The sequence below is a fragment of the Cystoisospora suis genome, assembly GCF_002600585.1.
Source record: "Cystoisospora suis strain Wien I chromosome Unknown contig_1096, whole genome shotgun sequence".
Taxonomy (NCBI): domain Eukaryota; phylum Apicomplexa; class Conoidasida; order Eucoccidiorida; family Sarcocystidae; genus Cystoisospora; species Cystoisospora suis.
The window spans coordinates 19,905-41,246 of NW_027153897.1; the positions used below are offsets into that span (position 1 = coordinate 19,905).

Here is a 21,342-nt window from a genome sequence, read left to right on the forward strand (position 1 = left end):
ATGTAGATTGTTGGAATGTATTTGTAAGCTCCCCAGATACGGAAGACTGAGAATCTACAGGTACCTGTTTCACCCAGGCTTGAGGATCACCATTCTGCATTTCCGCGATACAGAGTGCCACGTCGGAGGGGTCCCCAGTGGAATTGACCTGATCCGACCGATCTGCTAGACAACTCCTGTCACGAGAAAGTCCCAATGAGGACTGCGCAATAATGCGCCACAGATCCCGGAAGGGAGTTCGTCTGCTATAGCGAGCGCTACGGAGCGTCGAGGTAGCGGACTCACAGTGAAGCACCGGGATGAAAGTACGCCTCTCTACGACAAAGTGGGAACGGACAGCCGAACGCGACGGGGCTACAATACTTTCTCTTTCTTTTCTGTTTCCTGCTGGCTTCTAACCTCTCCACTTGGTACCTAGCATCGCGTTTTACTTTTGTACGGGGAGACCGCGGGAAGCCTGCGCGAGGAACACGCGGCTACCCCACATCTCCTGGCACGATGTCTGAACTGTCCTACAAACCTTTCGGGGTACTACAAGCTCTGAACCAACCCTACTGACACCCTCTCGACAGAAATCGTGCAGAGAGATTTCGTTCACCATTTGAAGGCCTGGATGTCTTGCCGTTCAAGACTGTATGAAAGCTCGCCCGGGAACGGACTCCGAGTTCTGCAAGCTTCGCATGAAGGACGGGTCTCGTCAAGGCTGACGACTACCTGTGCGTCACCCGTCACTAGCACGGCTGGCTTAGCACAAAGTATCATACGCTTATGCATCCTAAGCTGTCGAGAAAAGGCAAGAGTCCAGAACCCCAAACCTGCCACCGCGTGTGAAACGCGAAACTCCTTCTTCTACCTTCAGATTCTACCCTGTCGCTGACGGTACAATGTTTCGGCTTTCCGTATGTGGTACAGTACAGATGTCTCCGTCTTGCAGCGTCAGCCAGCTGACATCTACGTGAACCATAAATGAAGGACTAGGATACGCTCTGCCCCCCTCGACCTGCCAAATTAGCCCAAAACAACTCTGCTACGTGAAAGTGCAGATGAACGCAAACTTGAAACTCCGGCTGCATCATCGACAGACACAACTTTCGGCTTTTCGTTCCATATCTTGTAGGGTATGCCTTTTCCGTCAGTGTCTCCTCATAGTCAGTAACAGAAGTTTCTATTTCAAAAGACGTCAGACAAAAGAGATGACAAGAGAAAGGAAACACGCGATCGTTTCTGAGTGTGTACGAAAGTAACGGCAAGAGTGGCCTGAAATCTCTAAGGCGGAACAGCTTCCGACTCTCCTGCGGATGACGACATACCCCCCAACTGTTCTCTCCTGCTACAGAGAAGCTGGACCTTAGCTCAGCGCGTGAAGAGATCCATACTCCTCCTCTGTGAACTAGATGAGAGAATGAGGAAGGGAGAAAAGAAGACTACGCCAAGACTGAAGACGGAAACGGCGACACATACGCCTGAGAAGACAATGGGCTTAACTAAGAAAAAGACATGAACCAGCTGGACACCATTCTGTATGGATGAATTTGTATGTATGTATCTATTCATGTACGGATATTTATCTACGAATGCATGTTTGTGATGTATGTATGTATGAATATGTATCTATGTACGGATATGTATGTATGTATGTATATCGCGTGTGTGAATGATATGGAAACGTCGAGACGTGGATCTCCTTCTAATGTTTTTTTTTTTCTTTTACCATCAATATCNNGATTTCCCATCTCCATCACTACCCCGGGGGCGGCCTGATGTGAAGAAGATCTCCCACCGCTCTCGCCGCCCCCTACCCCTCTCTTCTCTTCTCTCTGTGGTACCATCCTTTTGGCAAATGAAAGAATACAAAGAGAAAAAAGAACGAGAAGGAGATGAAAGAGAAGGAGCAGGTTATCTCTTCGAAGAGAGAGAGTTGTTTGAAAGAAGACTTCCAAAAAACAACAGGAGGAAGATAAAGAAGACGAAGGAAGAGATTTGAAAGGGGAAACCATGGTGATAGAAAGGGAGAGGTAGAAAGACAGACCACACAGAGTGGATGGGGTAGAAGAAAGAGGGGGGTGCCATTAGATCAGAAGAAGAAGAAGCAGGATAGAGAAAGGTCTCCTCGGAATGGGTCTCTCTCGATAGAATCACCACTCCTTTCTGGGATTGAAGTAGGGAGAAGAAAAGACGCAGACGTTGATAGAAAATGTGAAGACGATTCTTCCACGCAGAAGAGAGAGTGATAAAAACGCTAGATGAATAGCTTCAAGGACTTCTAGTTTAAGAGACGAGAGATGACAATGAAAACGAAGGAGACATGGCGGGGGGGTGTGTGTTTGAAAGTGATAGGAATGACGACCGGCACCAAGAAGGGCCAGTGGAGGAGGAAGGAAATTTTAAAAAAAGAAGAACTGCGAAGAGAGAAGGTTTATCTGAGCTGTCTGTATCCTTGCGATTAGCGCATGCAGTGACAAATAGATAAGCAAATGGAAAGAAGAAATGCGTCCTCCAAACACTAGTGCACCAGAGAAAGGTGAGACAAACCTATTGAAGAGGGAGAAGAATGAGACCCTATATGTGAGAGGAAGACTCGGACTGTTTACACTTCACCCTTATCGATGTGTACATCGGCGTTCATACATATACATACAATAGAAACAATCGAGACTTACGCGCACGGATACATACATACATACAAATACTTCCACACGGGTCTACACGCGAACGTGTCTCTTGCAGCTTAACGATGCAGATGTCTGCAAGAGAGGCTTCACGATCCAGATGTTTGACGACTGAGGTGAGAAACCGGGGAAAAGTATCAAGCCTCCGGCCTCAATACAATTCTGTTTTTTATCCGTGCAAAGGGGAGAGGCAAGACAAACAGAAATGTGTATGAAGTCGGGCCATCCTTTCTGCCGAGTGCATCGTGCCTCTCCCAGGCGACTTCCTTACAACAGATGGGGTAAGTTAGTTAGCTATAGCAGAAGCTTGCATAAGCGTACTTAGCTCTACAAGAGTAAAGCACGAGAAGATGCAGTGGGAGAGGCAGAGGAATAGAGAAAGAGGCAAAGAAGAGTAAAACAAGGAGAGTCCTGGAGACACAAAGGAGGTCTCATTGCTGTTGGTAGAAGGATCAGGTCAGTTGGCCCGTAGAACTGATGCATGCAGTTGGACAGATCATTATCAACGTGTCCAAATACCAACCTTAAGAAAGGCAACCCTGTCAACACTTGGGTCACTCCTTCCTTCACTACCTGGTGTCTCGCATTCACATCATTGCGGGGGATGCGAGGAGGAAAACACCGAGGGCACTGGGAATTCGAGGCTACAAAGACGGGAAGAGTTCGCGGTTGGCGCTGGCTGTCTCGAAGCAAGCAGCTCTCCAACTTCGGTTTTACATTATAGCGGCGAGAGAACCCTCCTTAATACCCTTATTGCATGGCCTATCTCTTGCAAGCACTATGTTTGTACAGATATGTGTATTGTGGTAGGGCAGACGGGATCTCGTTTCTTTTCTTTTATGCAAAACCAACAGGGTGCGTGGGCGCCGAACAACGGGTTTCCAAAAACTGCCCAAGTCGCGTGATAGTGGTTTATTTTGTTTGCTTAGTTGCCTAACCAGCTACTGACTCCTCTCCATTTTCAGAGCCAGTGGCATACCCAGTGTCACCGCAGCGAGTGTAGCTCCCTTCCACGAATGGACAGGAGACGTGGCCTTAAATTCGGTGTCACCAATAGTTTAGGTCTCCGCAGTATCCGAGGAGCAAGGCGGAGATGCTGGGAAAGACGCCTTTCTGAACGGCTCGGCGGTCTACTGCTACCGGTCGAAAGAGCCACCGCGACACCGAAAGAAATGGTGCAGACTGTCAAATTTTGAGTGAAGTTCGCGGCTGGCAATTCGCTGTGACGCCGGAAGGCCTTTCACATTACCCGCGAAAAATGGCCACGGAGACTCATTCGGGCACATTCCTCAGGAAAAATCTTCCCAGGCACTACTTGCTGCCGTGTTTGTTAGTCCAGCACTCGTTGGCGGCATCGCAACTCCTCTCCAGACGCCAGCATCGGGCTCCGAACGTCTGACTGACGAATCCATGGTAATCGACGAACACAAAGCGAGTCAGTATCTCTCAACCAGCTACTGGGCTTGTTTCACTCTGTGGGAGTAGGCGTCGATGCGTGCAATACGCGAGCCCGCGCCTGCTCAGAAAGCTTCTGCAGAGCAGCCGGACTGGCTGCTTGAGGCCTAGAAACCAACGTGGATCAGAAGAATTAGCAGGATGACTACTGAGGAGTGTCGTTTCCGAGTGCGCCTGTATTGCTGTACAGCAAGGCCTGTAGGCTGCAGTTTCTTAAACTAGTGTAGACGGACCTCCCGCAAATCCATGTGGCGACAGCGTCGCAGCTGCGGCTTTCACTCGGTCTGAAAGAAAACAAACCCGCATTTTGGCCGGACGCGTGTCAGAAATTGAAGCTGTGTCAGAAGCGCGAGTGCGGCTTTTCCGCCGAACTCGAGGAAGGGGACAGCCCGGTGAGCGTCAAGACTCGGCCACAGTGTAGGCATGCCGTAGAGAGGAAGTTTTGCAGCTTCGACTTCTTCCTCAGTTCCTAGAAGGCCAGCTGCTGTTCCTGTAGGTCCCTAATATCATTGAGTCGCTTTGATCTGCAGAAACCGTGTCTAAAGAACCTTTTGCTGTATCGGGCCTGCCCGCTCTTCAGCCTTCCTCGGCTTTCTCCTCTGTCTGGTCCGATTGTACGCGTTCCGCCCGTGCCTTGGAGCTAGCCAAGTGTTGGAGAGTCCGTGTGAGATCCGGCTCGGCTCTCTTGCGCTTTTTCTCCCCCGGAAAGCCTACATAACGAGGTGCACAGCAGCCACAGATAGTCGCTTGCCTCGGATCACGAACTCATGTTCCTGTGGTTTCACTCTCTTGGTCTTTCGTCGCCTTCGATTTCTTACCTGTTCTTTGCCAGGACATCCCGCGGAGAGTCCCAGGCCCGTTGGCTGCTTCAGCGTGTGCTCAACGGAGAGCGTTCAAGTCTTCAGTTGCTCTCAGCAATCCTCTTCAGACCGGGGGGAGGACTGGGATCTATTGAGAGCAGAGCAGAGAGAAAAACAATCGTTGCTGCAAGCGTATCACACATTCTCTCCCTCTCTCGAACCTCTTCCTTCTCACTCCAGTGGGGAAAGAAGGAACTAGTTTGCCTTTCTCTGTTCCTCTTTTGCAAAGAAGTACGAGCCAGAAGTTTCTCCCTTCTCAAAATTTCCTCTTTTCTTCTCTGGCAAGCTGATTACTCTTGCAAGCTATGCGGCTCTTCTTTAGGTGTTTTGCTTCCTAGAGTTACCAATGCCTTACACGTTGGCTGTCCTTGAATTGCTGGCAGTGCTCGTTTCGGAGGTCGGCGCGCCTTGAGGCTGATGGTGACGCCACTACCGGTCTGTCCCTCTGCCAGCAGTCGCTGACCGGGTGTCAGTCGCATGTCAGTAAAGAGCACCGCTGCAATTCGTATAGTGTTTGCCGTCTTCTCCAATCACATGCACGTGCACATCGAAATGTGCTCGTCCGCAGTGCATTTACGCGGTGTAACATGCACCGCGGCAAGTGCTGCGTCAAGAACCGGACAGTGCCTTCTCAGCAACAAAAAAAATCCAGCAGCCCATCAGTCGACCACAACTGCACTGAGGGCGACAACGGCCGAGGCCACGACTCCGAGGGTTTTATAAGCGATGGATGCGGAACTCGTTGAGGACGTGCTGGTAGACGTTTTGCTACCCTCTGGGCTTGGCGTACCCCTGCCGGTAACTGTCACCATCACACTGCAGGTCCTCTTCTCTTTTTCCGTGGTGTTCGGTAGCTTCGGCACGTCTTCATACACACACTCATAGCATAACTTTGTCGTTGTGTCGGGGAGCTCCGCCACACCGAGCGTGTAGGCATGACTTTCGTTCTTCCCCCCAGTCAGGGTTAGAATCGCGCTCTTCGTTGGTTCTCCGCTGCACGAATCGCCTGTCTTGACCTCAACGGGCTTGTCCGCCAATGTGCCATTACATTTGAACACCGCGGTCGTGTGGGGTGCGGGAAGAGAGAGCTCGACAGTCCTGTCGATTGCACATTCATCTGCAAGAGATTCACCAGAGCAGAGCACAGTTCGTGAGAGGAGTTATCTAACGCCGACAATTCTGACATAGGCCAAGTGCTAGATTTTACAGGCTTACTGCTTGGTAGTGAACCTGGAAGAGACACCATGACCAAGCAGAATTCTCCTTCCTTGCTTGCGTGTGTGCACTTGTAATAGAACTTCGCGCCTCGCTTAGCTTCCGGCACTTTAGCCACGGTTACAGTGACGACATGCGAGTTGTTCTCTGCTCTGCCTTCTACACCAAGAACGTCAGAAATGTTGGCTTGATCACTGGCTGGGTCGCAGGTTGCATTCTTGCAGCATTTGGTGGGCTCGGAACTATTGGGGACAGTTCCACCAGTAAACTCGCCTCCACAGGTGAATTTTGCTTGCAAGCTCTTCTCGTCAATCGTCACAGACGCGGTCGGCTGGTCTCCTGTGGTCTTTACTTTGCATTCCCCGAGCTTCGCAGCAGGTTGCGCTTCTTCCTGCTTGCCCTGGGCAGACTGCAGACGCAGGCTTTTGTCCAAAGCCTTTACGGGCGTACTCGCGGCAGGGCCGGCTACCTCAGCATGCCCTGACGCTTCAGTCAACAAGGCGTCCGAAGTGATAACCGCCACGGCGATAATGGCCCAAAGAAAGAGCCAAGAACGATCCATTCCGCGACATAGATGGGCGCGGCAGAACATGGCCAGCTGACCGCTGTAGGACGCGATCCTTGACCGGCAGCAAGGAAACGAACAGGGCGCCTACGCCACGACGTTTCTGGAGACAGAGAAAATAGCCTTCGATCAGAGGAATCTCGACTCCGTTTTCGAGAACCTACCTTGTGCAGCTGCACTGTTCACTAGTTCCGCCTTGGAGACTCGAAACAGCTTGGCAAGGGGCGACGTGCTGACGGGAGAACAGAGGGACCCGCGCACAAGACACACAGTGCCCAATGCACAAGCTAAGGACCACGCATCTACGGGAGACCGGCTGGACGGCACACGGGAGGTGCTGCCCAGCGCTGCGACCGCAGGGCCCGGGGTGGCAGGACTTCCTTCTTCCCACGTAGCTCCCGTCTCTGATAAAAGAAGCGATTCTCGCTGGCACTTCTCGTCAACTGGGTAAGGTTCCCCTTGCTTTTCATCGAATCAGACGGCAGATGGAAGGCAAGACTCACTGATAAACGGGCCAAATTGGTCATTGCCCGCGGAAGGTGGCGATTGAAAGTGAGGTGTAGCCGCGGCTCCGGGGTAATATCGGAAATCTTACGGAGCCATCTACGCTGGCGGGTCGTCATTCATTATACTGTGCTAGTCCAAAGTCTGCACAGCTGATCCGATTGACTCACCACTTATCTTCCCACCCTCCAGCCCGTGGCGTCTCCTGGAGCCGTGATAGTTGCCCGCCTCTCCAAACAGAACCTGTTGTGCAGCAGACCCATCATTAGTCCCAGCTGGCTGGATCCCTCCTCGAAAGATATATCCATGTCGCCGGGCGGGACAGGCGCTGTAACAGTCAGACACATCTCGACATATCTGTCACGCGAATTTTGGGGCATTTGCATCCTCGGTTCTGCTGTTTCCGTCCCGCGACGGCCGTGAACCCCCCCATTCTCGGATGCGGATCGGGGCCCCTGCTGAATCCTCAGTAAGGTGGAAACACCGTTCTGAGCGATCAGGAAACAGTGCTCGCCACTCAACTGAAAACGCAAACACTCCAAGAGGTGCGTGTGCCTTAACTCCCGAAAAAGTTGGCCTGGGCAGAGTGATAAGAAAACTGGGGTTGCTTTTCGTGTACCGTCCAGAGGGGAAGAGCTGACAATCTACCGCCAGTTAGGCACCGCTGCTACCTCTTCCTGTCGCCTCTTGATATTCGGCTTTGCAACAAGGTACTCAAAACTCTCCTGCTCACGAGCAAGTCCGGCACAAAGTCGGCAGCGTTAGTCTGGTGATGTGACATCTGAAAACAACACTTCTTCCAGTCCCGTTATCATCATCACAGATTTTCAGTTAGAGGTCAGCTCAGCCCCCAGCTAACCTCACTTCGGCTGTACGAGCGCGTACACGGCCCGGATCGAGAAAGTGCCTTCCTCAGCCCACTTTTTGCCTTCACCTGTTGATACTGCGTGGTCTCGTGCATGTTTATCAGTTCGCCTGATCGGAGGGTCGCCCGCAAACCAACCCCGAGTTCTCCAAGGTGCGCATGTCCGACGGTTCTCATCGGCGCTGAACGTGCGTGCGCAGCGCATTTTACTGCTTGGTTATCAGAGATGATGTGCGTTTTTGCGCTATGGTTTTTGAGAGAGGCGAGCGCCCAAGATCGAAGATCCACCACCACGTGTAAGACGTGAACTCCTCCCACCTTCGGTTTCTAAATCGTCATTGATGGTACGGCGTTCGGCTATACGTACATGGTAACGCTGCAAATGTCTCCATTTTGCAGTGTTAGCCAGGTGACGCCTACGTGAATCACGTATGAAGGACTGAAGGCTACGCTCTTGTCCAACACGCGAAAACCTGTCAACTAGCCCAGAATACAGACCAGAACACCGGTCTTTTGATCTCCGGTGGTCAAGCTGCGTGGGGACCTCGACAGAGTGCTCAACTGCTAAAAAGGCCAGCACTCCATCAATTGACTGCAAGTGCACTGAGGGCGACAACGGCCGAAGCCACGACCCCGGGGGTTTTATAAGCGATGGATGCGGCACTTGTTGAAGATGTACTCGTAGACGTTTCACTACCCCCTGGGGTTGGCGTACCCCTGCCGGTAACTGTCACCATCACACTGCAGGTCCTCTTCTCTTTTTGCGTGGTGTTCGATAGCTTCGGCACGTCTTCATACACACACTTGTAGCATAACTTCGTCGTTGCGTCGGGGAGCTCCGCAACGCCAAGAGTGTTAGTATCGCCTACCGAGTTGGCCTCACCCAGCTGTAGGATCGGGTTCTCCGCCAGTTCGTCGGTGCATACATCACCTGTTTTAACCACGTAGGGACTCTTTTCCAGCTTCCCGCTACATTTGAACTCCGCGGTCGTCTGGGGCGCCGAAAGCGACAGCGCGACAGTCCGGTCGATTGCACAGTCATCTGTAAGGAATAAACAAACGCACCTTACAGTTTGCAGCAAGTATTGCAGAGTGGAGCGTGCTCTCACAGGTCGGACGCGGAGGTTGAGCGTCGATAGGCTTACTGTCTGCCAGGGGACCGGGCAGCCGCACCGCGACCAAGCAGTAATCTTCTAGGGCTCTACTCGCGGTCTTGCATTTGTAATAAAACGTCTCGCCTCGCATAGCATCGGGCACCTTAGCCAGGGTTATTGTGACCGTGTGGTCGCTACTCTCGGCTTTGCCGTCTACACCAAGAACGCTAGAAAGCTCGACCTGCTCTCCGGTGTTGCAGGCCGGGTTCTTGCAGCACGTATTGGCGTGCTTTGCAAGATCGGGGACCATTCCACCTGTAAAGTTGCCTCCACAGGCAAACTTCGCTTGCAGCGTCTTTTCGGCAATAGTCACCGTCGTCGTCGGTTGGTTCGCTGCTGTCTTTTCTTTGCACTCGCTGGGCTTGTCCTGAGCAGACTCCAGAGACTGGCTGTTCTCCAGAACCTTCAAGAGTACGCTCGCACCAGAAGCGGATATGTCGGCAAGCCTTGACGCTTCAGTGAAAAAAAGGCCTGAAATTATCACCGCCAGGGCGATAATGGCCGGCCGGGAGAAGTAAGGACGGTCCATAACTCAGTATAGATGAAGACTGTAGAAAAGTGGTCAACAGGACGTTGTACGCCGTGGCGCTTGTCCGGGAGCAGGCCCTGACAAACACAGCCCGACCGCTCGACTACGCTGTCCTAAACAGATGAAATAGTCGTCGGTTAGACGAATCTGGCTTGAGTACTTAAGCTGTTCACTGAGTTCTTCCCTGTGAGTCGAAAGAGCTCAGCAAGGAGCGACCTCACGCGACACGAAGAGGTGGGCCACACACACACAAGACACACACACACACACGTTTCCGATGGGACAGCGCGGGGACATCACCCGCCCGGGTAGACTGGCTGACGACACACGGGAACCCCGCGCCGGCGCTGCGGCGGTCCGGCCCGGGGTGGCAGGACTTGCTCGCTCCACAACGTAACGTAGTGCCTCTCTCTGTCTGGTAAAAATTGCGGTTCTCCTCTGATACCTCCCATAAACGGAGTGCCATTTCGCTTGTTTGAAGTTGGGCTAACAGGCAGGCAGGTGGCAAGGATCCGCGGCGAGAAAAATTGGCCGAAGGAGGCGAGTGAAAGTAGGGTGTAGCTCCAACCCCGGGGACTATTCAAATTGTGTGGCCTTATCTTTGCTGAGGCGGCTAGTCACGCCTTATTCTACATCGTCCCAACCATAGTTCGTCCGATTGACTCACCGCTTGCCTTCAAGCTGTCCAGTTGCTGCTGGCTTCTGGGGTCCGTAATAGTTGCATGGGGGTGGCCCGTTCTCAAACAGGAACCTGCTTCACAGCCGATATCTCGCAAGACCCAGCTCGCTAGCAACCTTCTCACGAGGCATCCGCCTCCCCTACAGGGGGAGACGATTCAGCTATCGACTCACCTGTTTTACCTATCGCCGAGAAACGTGATTGCATTTCTGTTCCTGGGTCCCGTTGTTTTTGTCCGGTGAAGGCCGCGAACCCCTCCGGCACTCTTCAGGTGCGCATCCGTGCCCCTGCCGGACTCACCAAGGTGGAAGCAGCGTCCTCGACAACCAGGAGATAATGCTCACCGCAGAAGTAAAAGTGAAATGCTCAAGAGGTTCCATACTTTGGCTCGTGAAAAGATTGGTCGAAACCAAGTGACGATGATAACACGAGCTTGGATTTCGGTTTGCAATTGTCGAGAGACGAAAAAAAAAGCCAGACCTGTTGCCAGTTTGGCACCACTGCTGCATATTTGTGTGGCCTTTCGCTTTTAAGTTTCGCGAGTAAGTATGCAGAACATCACTGGCACGCGGCGTAGCCGGGCCTTGTAGAAGCAATTCTAGAAGAAACTCGCTACCGCGAAACTGGTCATCTGGCACCTCCTGAGAACAAAGCTGTCTTCCAGTCAGCGTTTTCATCATCAAAAATGTTTTCAGTTAGAGAGAAGGCCAGCTCCTCAGCTAATCTCCGAAGTAGCTCAGCGTCAGAGATCAAGTCACGCCAACTGTCGGGGGATGCTCACTCCCAGGAGCAGAAGCTCTTAGCTATCCGAATACGGAAGACTGAGAATCTACAGTTGCCGGTCCTCAGATGCGCGTGGGACCAACACTCCGAACGAGGGCAACAGGGAGTGCTGCTCCAGAAAGGTTGCTCGTCGAACTGACCTGATTCGAGCAACGTATTATACAACTCCTCCCACGACAAAGTCTCAGCAGAGACTAGCCACCAAGACGGCACAGATGTCGAAAGGAAGTACGCCTGCTACAATGCGTACGGAGTGGTGAGGTAGGGAACAACAGTGGGCGCGCAGTGAAGCGTCGGCATGAAAGTCCGCCTCTCCATCAGAAGGTGGGCGCGGGCAGCCAGTCCTCACAGGGCCTCGACCCTTCTTTCTTTTCTGATTCCTGCTGGTGTATAGCCTCTCCACGTGCTACCTACACCCCGAGGAGACAGTGAAGTCTGAAGCGGGGAAGATGCGGCAATCGCACGTCTCCTTGCATTGCCGAGGTCTGGTTTGTGTTCTAGAAAGCTCCCCGCAGTACTGCAAGCTCTATATCGAACCGACTGGCACCCTCTGGAGAGAAAGCGTGACGGGGGTGTTTCGTTCGCTATCTAGAGATTCCGTGTTTCTTTTGCATGTTTACTTGTTCAACTCCGGGCGAAGTGTCGCCGGCAAACGAACCCCGAGTTCTCCAAGGTACGCATGCCTGACGGTTCTCATCGGCGCTGAGCGTGCGTGCGCAGCTCACTTTACGTCTTGGGTATCGGGCAGTGACGTGCGTTTTTCCGCTATGGTTCCTGAGAGAGGCGAGCGCCCCAAATGAAAGATCCACCACCACGTGTAAGACGTGAACTCCTCCCACCTTCAGTTTCTACCTTGCCACTGACGGCACGCCGTTCTGCTTTTCGTGCCTGGTACGGTCTAGATGTCTCCGTATCGCCATGTTGGCCAACTAATACCTACAAGAATCACGAGGGAGACACCAAATCTAGGTTCTTCCCCCGAACCGGCCAAACCAGCCCAGAACAACTCTTTTGTCTTGAACTACAGACCTGTGCAGACTCGAAACTCCGACTGCGTCATAGTCTAATGCAGCTTCCACCTTTTCGTTCGGTTTCTCCTGGGGTGGGCCCTTTCCATCAATGTCCCCTTATAGCCAGAAACAGAAGTTTCTATTTCAAAAGACGTCAGACAAAAGACCTGACAAGAGAAAGAACACACGCTGTCGTTACTGAAGGTACGCATTAACGACAAAAACAATGGCCTGGAATGTCTACAGTGGAACAACTTCCGACTCTCTTGCGAATGACGAGATCGTTCTTTCCAGCTACAGAGAAGCTGGAGCTAAGCTCAGCATACCCAACAAGAAGACGGCTGATAGAAACACAATAAGCATCGCTGTCTTCTATGATGAAAGAAATAAAAAAAGTGAGGAATGCACGGTCTCTCCTTCTGAAGATAGAAGAGACGTCCCCTTAACTAGAGAGATCATCCAAGGAATGAGAGGAGATACCGAATGACACGGGACCTCATTGAAGAGAGTCTCTTTCATAGCAACCGATCCTGTCCTCTCTCATAAGCCTTCTCTTCCGATCAGTGTTCGAGTTTGATCGGTCTCTCTCTCGCGTCTGAACAAACTTCCCTTTCATCCTGCCGCTAGACACCACAAGAGATCCTACCTCCACCGTTCTCTTCGCTGTCAATCTTCTTGGGAGTCTCCGGTTTCACCAGATTCTTTCCTTCTTCTCACCTATCTCATCGCTCTCCTTGCCATCCCTTGCAGCTTCCGATTTCCACACTACCAGAGTACTCCATACTGCCCCCATCTCTTGATAGCTTCGAAATGGAACGAAAAAACTGCCTGCGCAATTGAGCCGATCCTTCTCGCTTTCTTTCTGTCTACATTTCAACAGAATCACTGTCCCCTTCTACCTCTTGCACATTCCTCCGTTACTCACTCATGCCCTCGTCTTTTTTTTTCTATTCACGTTCTGTCGCCTTTTCTTCTTCAACTATTCTCTTGCTGTTGGTGTATGATGAGCTTTCCTGCTACCGAGAAGAAGAAGGTGATGAGTCTGCTCCGCCAGTTGAAGCAGACGTGGCAGCAGAGTGGCCTCGAGTGATCCACAAGAAAGAGAGACACACACAGAACGCAATGACAAAAGCAAGAATCAGTTTTTGCTTCTTTCCATGCCATTCAATACGTCCAAGAAGTCCCGTAATGGCTGCCGTATCTTGAGAACTCAGTTCATGAACTTTTCCTTTCATACTTCGAACTACGGCCTTCTGTTTCCTCAATGCATGCAGAGCATTTGACCCAGCTTGAAGAATCGATGAGAGCATGCGGTTGCTCTCTTGTAAATGCTCAGCCTCCTTGCGGGAATAGAATATAGCAGCTTGAGATTCATCATCTTCTTCGTCCTTGTCTTTTTTATCCCCTTCTTTATCAGAAGGACCGGATGATAGAGGCCCATGCAGCAGAGCCGCTCTATCAAGTGACATAGAAATGCTCTCACAAACCCCAACACATTCGGTCTTGAGAGAGAGAAAGAGATTCTCAAAGTGTCTTAGTTGTGCTGGGGAACAGGCTGAAGAACTTGCCGACGAGGAAGAGGTAGAAGAAACCACACGGAGCTGCCGTAGAAGACGGTTCGCTCTATCTAATGAAGAGAATGTATCTGTCCGAAGTGTTTCAAACGTTTCTTTTGCCTCTTCAAATGAGAGAGATGATGAAGGAGTCCCAAAACCCCGTGTACGTACAGTGCAACTTAGCTCAGTCAAAGATGCTAGCTGCCACTCGACTTGCGCCAGGAGCTGCCTGAACGTGGCTCGTGTCGAAACAGATGATGCTGTGGAGACGGAAGAAGTAAATGATAACGCGGGAGAGGCAGTAGATGGAGATAAAGACGAGACAAAAGAAAGAGGAGGCGGGGGACCGGAATCTCCTATGACTGATGAAGGAACAACAGAAGAGGAAGACAGCGAGGAACTTCGAGGGGACGAAGAAGCAACGGTAGAATCAACTGGAGGAAACGAAAGAGAAGAAGGGGAAGTATCAGGTCTACGCGAAGCATAGGAAGAGTGAGAAGTCGGTTGGATCTGCTGAACGGCCGGCTGTCCCGAAGACCGGCCTGACGCCTCAGTATGATAAGGAGCAGAGGCAGGCGAAGCGACCCTCATTTTGAGAAAGAAAGTACTACACAAAAACTCGAAACAGAACGGGAGAAGAGGGGTTATGTGAAATTCTCATAAACTAAACACTCACTCAAAGTGTAGAGAAATGATCCTGACAAAAGAAAACATCGGACACGAAAATTCACATGAAATGCCAGTACATCCTCTGCTAGACTTCCAGGAGAGAAAGAAACGAAGTGAGATAAGCACACACTCCCTGGAGAGAAAAAAGCTTGGACTATTTGCGGACAAGGAAAGTGCCGATGTGGTAGACCAAGCAACAACAGAAAGCTCTTGCCTGGTTTTCTTGTAAGTCAGCAAAAGAAAAAAAAGAAAAGGACAAGCACCGATATCGGAACCCAAGGCCTGAACAACCTTGCAGACGGGGGAGCTGTCGTTCCATCATAAGTGGGACTGTCGCACCTCTCGACCGAGGAACCGGAAGACTTGCCGATGAAATAACTCGGAGCCAGCCTAGGCGAAACTATGTGAAGAAAGAGTAGAGACCGAATCGCGAGAAAGGAAAGTGAATGAACTGCAGGAGAGTGCGAGAAGCCGAAGAAGACCTCTCAACGTCTCCTCGGAGAGACCAGCCCGTGAAAACTCAAACGGCGGGGTTCTTGCGAGGAAGCAAAAAAGCCGCCTAAGTCACGTGTTATTATGAACACCTCCGAAAGAGTTGGCACCTCTGTCACAGTTTTTCTCCGCAGAGCAGACGAATCTACGGTCCAAGCGTAACTCGAAGAAGTCTTTCGAAGGAAGACTTGGTGTTTTCCCAGGCATGGCTGACTGCGGTACTTCTCCTGAGAGCCAAAAAGACGGACATGTTAGTCCAGGATTTCGCGCAAGAGCAATACAGAGAAAAGTGGTCCACACGGAATGCGTTACAGGTGCAGCCAATGCGAGTGCGTGAAAAAAAGAACGCAGCAGACGAGTTACTCACGCAACGCCAGTTCCTGGCATACTTCTACTGATGGGCTGTACGGCCCGCGTTACCTGAAGATCGGGGACCGAGGCTAGGGCTTCGCTTAACGAGAGCGAACGTCTCCGACAGTAGGAACTGGAGAAATAAAGGAGAACGGTGAGAGGAGAAACAGGTTACAGCGGTCGAGTGAAGACATGGCAACAAAGGCGAGACGCATGCAGACGGAGATGAGTTGGCGGTCATTGAGACCAGCAGGCAACAACTGCCTGACGACTGCCGAGTGAACGCATAACAAGCAACGAAAGCCTCGTTGATTCTAGAAAAATACGAATCTGACTGGCCAGAAACCTTCGCTAACAACTGCTTCCCAAGACGTCTCTGACTCCCGCACGACGGCTACAGTCGGGTCAAGCGCGTCGCTCGTGTGGCGTCGTCGTTGCAGAATGAGACCGGTCTTGGGTGTAACGTTGCTGTTCAAGTTTCTGATCTTTGGCTTGCAAATAGCCCGAGAAACGAAACCAAAAAGAATCCGTTGGCACGGCGGTCCGCAGCGGTGTTCACAGCTTTAGCCGACTGCAGTCACCAGCTAACGGATTTCACTTTCCGAAAGGTTGCGACAGATTCACGCTAGTCCGAGCATGTGTGCAGGCGTCCGCGCAGAAGCAGGAACTCGTGTTGTTGCAGTTCCGGTTCGAACAGCAGGAGGACGACGGCTACTCGCACAGAGAGCTCAGTTCTTTTAGCTTGGAGGCCGGACCCTGATTTTCCCGTGGGACTTCGACTCAATCTAACTGCGCAAATGTGTTAGCTTGTACAGATCAGGCAATGTCGGATACCCTTATCCTACAACTGAAGCACTCGAACTAAGAAGACACAGTAAGACTACACCCCTCTATGGAATGCTACAGCTGGCAAGAACATGAGCGCGTGCTGCTGTTTGCGGTCTCTTTGACATCTTCCCCATCCCTCCTAGCTCGTGTCCATGCCCACCATCTGAATCTGGGCTGCCGCGTGCTCCCACGCAACTGCGTGTGAACGCTCCTGAGCTGCCATGGACTTGGAGCTCAGCATCGTTCCGTCTTCACAGAGGAGCACTTTTGCTTCGGTGATAGGGGACAGCCAATCGCACTGGATCGCTTGAGAACAGCCCATTCTTGAGGAGAGCACCGATGGCACTCGGAGTTCGTCCGTATCCAATTGAGACTGATGAACACGACACCGGAAAAAAAGGTCGGAGTGCCCCCCTTTCAACGAGACGGACCGTCTGTGTATGGCCGCAGATGTGGTACATCAATGAAGCTGCGCAGATATGGGCGACACACCCAAGCACTCAGCATTGTTGGAAAAAATGGACACAACAGATGAAGACACGCACAGACTGCTCATCTGATAGAAAATCACACTCTTTCCAGTATCAGCGCGAGGGCGCTGACCTTTCCGGCAGAGTCGTTTCGAGTCAGAGACAGAACGCCCTACGTCGTGTTGTTTACCCTTTTCTTTCTTCGTAACCCTAACTGGTACAACTGCAGCAGCAATTTCAAGACTACTACTGACCTGCCTCCCTTCCCTCTACCGTCGTCTTCCAGGTTAACAATAGTTGTCGTGAAGTACGGACAGGTACGAAAAGCCGAGGACAAGAAGATATTTTACTTGCTACCCGATTCTCTTTTTCCATCGGTAGCTTCATCCGCACCTCCCCCCTCAACAAATGGAAGAAACTCGGTACCACCCATAAACGGAACTAGAACCCGAGGGACTTTGACACCAGTAGGTGTCTGATAGTTTTCAAGTATACAGCAGAGGCATCTCTGTGTAGCGACAAGAGTCGCATTCAGCATATGCACATGTGTCTTTTCATGTTTTTCTCCTCCTTTGCCTGTTTTCTGTGCTAGGCGTATGTCAAGAGCGCGTGCTTGATAGTCCGTACAGTTTGAGCAAGAAACAAGTTCACGATAATCAGCATAGCCGGGAAACCATGCTTCTAGATCATACTTCTTGGCAGCCGCATCATTGAGTGCCCCTGAAACGATCGATACTACACGATAGGGTAGTTCGAGACTTTGGTAGAATTCTTCAGCTGTCGCAATCATTTCTTCATGCATTTCCCAAGACTTATCCGGAGTCGTGATACAGAACTGCTCCACTTTTTCAAACTGATGGACGCGGAAAATACCCCAGCAATCCTTCCCGTGAGCCCCTGCTTCCTTTCGGAAGCACGAACTATAGCCGGCATATCTGATGGGGAGTTCGCGTTCTTCCAGAGTTTCACCGCGGTGAAGACCACATAATGGCTGTTCTGAGGTGGCAATCAAGAACAAATCATCGCGATCATCCATCTTCTTGTCTCCTTTGGCATTGCCCTCATTCTTCTTGTCCGCCTCACCTGCATGTGCGCCACCGGAACAAGGTATGCGGTACAGTGTCTCCTCGAAGTCCTTGAGCTCTGCAGCACGTGCCATTACCTCCTTACGCATGAAAAACGGAGGCTGAACTGGGGTATAGCCGCGACGTATGAGAAAGGATATTCCATACTGAGCCAAAGCCATATTTAATAACATTCCCGCGCCCTTGAGGAAGTAGCCTCGGTGGCCTGCCGCCTCGACACCTTTCTTGAAATCGACGCCACCTAGTCTCGCAAGTAACTGATGATGGTGCATGCGTCCAGGGGTACCATCGATCTGTACTGAGCGATCAAATGTTCCCCACGTCTTTACTACTAGGTTGTTAGCTTCATCGTTAGACACTGGGACTGATTTATGGACGATATTTCCAATGCGATGCAGTAAGCTCTCACGTTTCTCCTCCGCTTCTGTTGCTGCTGCCTCAACATCAGGAAGCCGCCGCTTCAGTTCCCCACTTTTCTCCAAGAGATCTGCGCACGGGTCTTTAGAATCCTTCTTCTTTCTCTGTCCGATATCCTTGTTCACCGCATTCAAGTCTTTCTTTAGCTGCTCCAACTGAAACAAACTCTCACGCCACTGTTTATCAACCGCCACCGCCTCGTCGACTACAACGGAATCACGGCCACGCCGAATTTCACTCTCCCTCACCAGCGCCGGGTCACCGCCCTTCTCCGCGCGCAAAAGATTCACATCGATCGGCATTGTCAAAGAAAGAACGGGACACACGGACCGAGGGGTGAAACACTTTGGCACCCGGACGGAGAAAAGGCCGGTGGAGCACAGACGTTCTAGAGACTTGTAGAGAGAACGCAACGTATACACGAGGTGGTACGAAAATAAGACACACGAAGTGTAGTCTCGAAATACACGGACAAAGATGGACGGCAAATGCCTGCCGGACAGCTCAGAAGACAAAGAGACGAGATGTGCGAACGTATCGAAGCTCCAAACTTGTGTGGCAACCGGGAACGGCTGGAGAAGGGACCCGCCCGCAACGCACAGGAGACAACAGCGCGTTTGTGGAGAGGGATTCGATGAAACAGCGAAAGCCAGTACGGACGGACAATGAGCAAGTGAACACATAGCGTTTCCTCGATCCAAAAAAACGCGAAAGGTATCTGTAGATCTTCTTTGCCCAGTCTACAATCAAAGGGAACACCGGGGGGTTTCACCCGCCAGCTGGGGCTCTATCGGCATGCTGCTTCCAGCCGTTGCCTATCATAAGCCGAACCGTCACTAAATCGTTTCACGCTTCGCTACAGTTCATTAACATGCAGTTCGATGAGGCAGAACAGAAAGCGAATCTCCCACCGACCACACTCCCCCGCACTGGTGTCGTTTCCTGCTTTACGCTTTCATGTCTCTTCCTCGCGCGAAGGCTTGCAGGAGGGTCCACCAGTCTTCTTCGTTTTTTTCTTTTCTCGTCAATTTATCTTCCCCACTCCGGCGTTCTTTTTGTCGTCTCTACGCCTCCGCAAAATGAAGGTCTTCAAGGACGTGTTCACTGGAGATGAGCTCTGCTCTGATTCCTACCAGCAGGAGGCCCCGATGGGGGATGCAGACCTTCTCGATGGTGAGAGGCTTCTTCATATACCTGCGCTCTTGAAAGGCCGACAGCCAGCTTCTCAAAGTGGCAGAAGCTTTAGACTCGTGCCGGCTCGTGCGTGCGAGATCCTGTAGTCGCGTGACGGAGAGTGGGGGGCGGTGGTGGCAAGTTTCAAGACAAACGGGCGCGGACGACGACGTTTCATTTTTTCCTCTTCATTTCCCTCTGAGAGAATACCACGTTTGGTAGCGCCGCCGGGAGTCAGGTTCTCGCGTGTTGTCCGAGCTTGTCTATGATACGTCCCACAGTCTTTTTCTTGCTGTAGCGAAGCACCTGGTGGTGGTGTCCGTTCGGGTCTTGTTCCAGCCGTAGAGTTCCTGTCCGACAAGTATCTCCTTCGTTCTTCTTCAGCTTCGTTTTCTTCTGTTGGCACCACCCAGTGTTCTGATTGCTGCCGGTGCGCTGGACTGGTTTCCGGAGAGGTACTGGTGGGCTGTCGCGGTTTGCATTTTCTTCGTATATTGCGTTCTGGTTCCTGCTCTTGCGTACAGTTGCATTTGAAGTCAAAACAAAACGCGTTACAAAGGGTGCGGAGGACTATGGCATTGCCGACAACAGGTAAACAAGGAGGCTCTGCATTTCCTGGATGAGAGAAATTGCGAGTACAGACCGTGCAGTCTATAGCTGTGCCTGCGAAGTACGGTGAACCGCATACGATGATACTGTTAGTTTGTGTTTCCTGTGGGAGCCCGCTTTGCTACGGTCTGGCCTCTACCTTTCTCCCCATGCCTTTCCAGTCCCAGTTTACTGTGGAGAACGGTCAACAGGGCGGGAAATCGCTACCGTCGCCACGAGGTTCGGTGCATCGGCAGATGTTGAGCAAGACCCGTATTGGTGTTGTCTTCCTGTGTACAGTGAAGAAGATGGCGGCGGTGTGGATAGCGCCACCGAGACAGTGATCGACGTCGTAGACGCCTTCCGTCTCCAAGAGACTCCCTTCTCGAAGAAGGAGTTCGGGACTTACATTAAGGGTTACATGCAACGTGTCAAAGGACACTTGGAGAAGAGCCAACCAGATCGTGTAGAGAAGTTCATGAGTGGTGGTCAGGCGCTAGTCAAGAAAATCCTCGGTCAGTTCGACGATTTTCAGTTCTTCCTCGGAGAAAGCGCGGACTGTGAGGCTGGGGTCGTCTTCGGTTACTACAAGGATGGCGAGGAGGCTCCCCGGCTCATCTACATCAAGGACGGCCTGAAAGAAGAGAAATATTAATGAACAGTAGTGAATAGTGTCTTTCAATAGTTGGAGGCTGATAATGGCTTGAAATGTTGACAGTTGCTGGCACGACGGATTCGTGATGTCGCGCTCCCAGTGTGCATGCGGTGGGAATCGCCCACCGCAGCACGAGAGTTTGCCGGAGAAGCGTAACCAATCTGTGGCGTCTAGGCAGCTGTGGACAAGCGTTCTGTCCTGCAGAAACCGGTAAACGAATGTTCTCTGTTGGCGCAGAACCTGCCAGCAGGGGTGGGAAACCTTGAGTTACCGAAGCGGGATTCGTAGTGTGCGGAGTGCCCTCTGCTACAAACCCCCGTGCAGCTAGCGGGGGGGGCAAGCGAAACGCGTGTCGGGCACTAGTGATCGTCTGCGAAGTGTGTTAACCTCCATGTAACTTTTTCCGGACCGTTCTTAGTGTATGTTGTCTCGAAACCTCGCATTGTGAACGAAATCACCCGGGGAATTTCAGCATGACTGTGAATGACGGGGCCGGCGGTGCCCGTGGTAACTCGAGCGGTATCACTCAACGCCGTAAGCGTTACTGTGAGTAGCTTATGAGTGGACCTGGAGGCCTGAAGTTTACACTCGGGCGTAGGTTTCGATTTAGTAACAGCGGATGGGCCTTGCTCAGTGTCTCATCCGGAACAAAACACCAAGGCGGCGGCCAGACTTCGAGAGACGCGTAGATACGGTTACACGGTACGTGACCGCTGCCAACGACGGCCCACACTCTAGCGAGGAACAGATCAATATGTCGGTGCCGCGAT

At 51.7% G+C, this 21,342-nt stretch overlaps 4 protein-coding genes across 4 annotated transcripts; 1 reads left to right on the top strand and 3 right to left on the bottom strand.

Moving 5' to 3' along the window:
- Positions 1–3,930: 3,930 nt before the first annotated feature.
- On the bottom strand, positions 3,931–10,038 carry CSUI_002643 (sag-related sequence protein srs59b). The gene is made up of 7 exons (XM_068062843.1): positions 9,279–10,038; positions 8,133–9,175; positions 7,439–7,596; positions 6,200–6,996; positions 5,340–6,101; positions 4,943–5,072; positions 3,931–4,834 (listed from the first exon to the last, which is right to left on the bottom strand). Exons 4-5 carry the CDS (start codon positions 6,789–6,791, stop codon positions 5,644–5,646), a joined length of 1,050 nt encoding a protein of 349 aa, XP_067925179.1. The 5' UTR covers positions 6,792–6,996; positions 7,439–7,596; positions 8,133–9,175; positions 9,279–10,038; the 3' UTR covers positions 3,931–4,834; positions 4,943–5,072; positions 5,340–5,643.
- Positions 10,039–12,388: 2,350 nt separating this feature from the next.
- CSUI_002644 (uncharacterized protein) lies at positions 12,389–15,515 on the bottom strand. Its single transcript, XM_068062844.1, has one exon. The coding sequence runs from the start codon at positions 14,433–14,435 to the stop codon at positions 13,305–13,307; it is 1,131 nt and encodes a 376-aa protein (XP_067925180.1). The 5' UTR covers positions 14,436–15,515; the 3' UTR covers positions 12,389–13,304.
- A 1,078-nt stretch (positions 15,516–16,593) lies between these two features.
- On the bottom strand, positions 16,594–18,913 carry CSUI_002645 (seryl-trna). The gene has a single exon (XM_068062845.1). The coding sequence runs from the start codon at positions 18,837–18,839 to the stop codon at positions 17,001–17,003; it is 1,839 nt and encodes a 612-aa protein (XP_067925181.1). The 5' UTR covers positions 18,840–18,913; the 3' UTR covers positions 16,594–17,000.
- Positions 18,914–19,022: 109 nt separating this feature from the next.
- On the top strand, positions 19,023–21,104 carry CSUI_002646 (translationally-controlled tumor). The gene is made up of 3 exons (XM_068062846.1): positions 19,023–19,329; positions 19,854–19,920; positions 20,218–21,104. The coding sequence occupies exons 1-3, from the start codon at positions 19,038–19,040 to the stop codon at positions 20,570–20,572; spliced, it is 714 nt and encodes a 237-aa protein (XP_067925182.1). The 5' UTR covers positions 19,023–19,037; the 3' UTR covers positions 20,573–21,104.
- Positions 21,105–21,342: the final 238 nt, after the last annotated feature.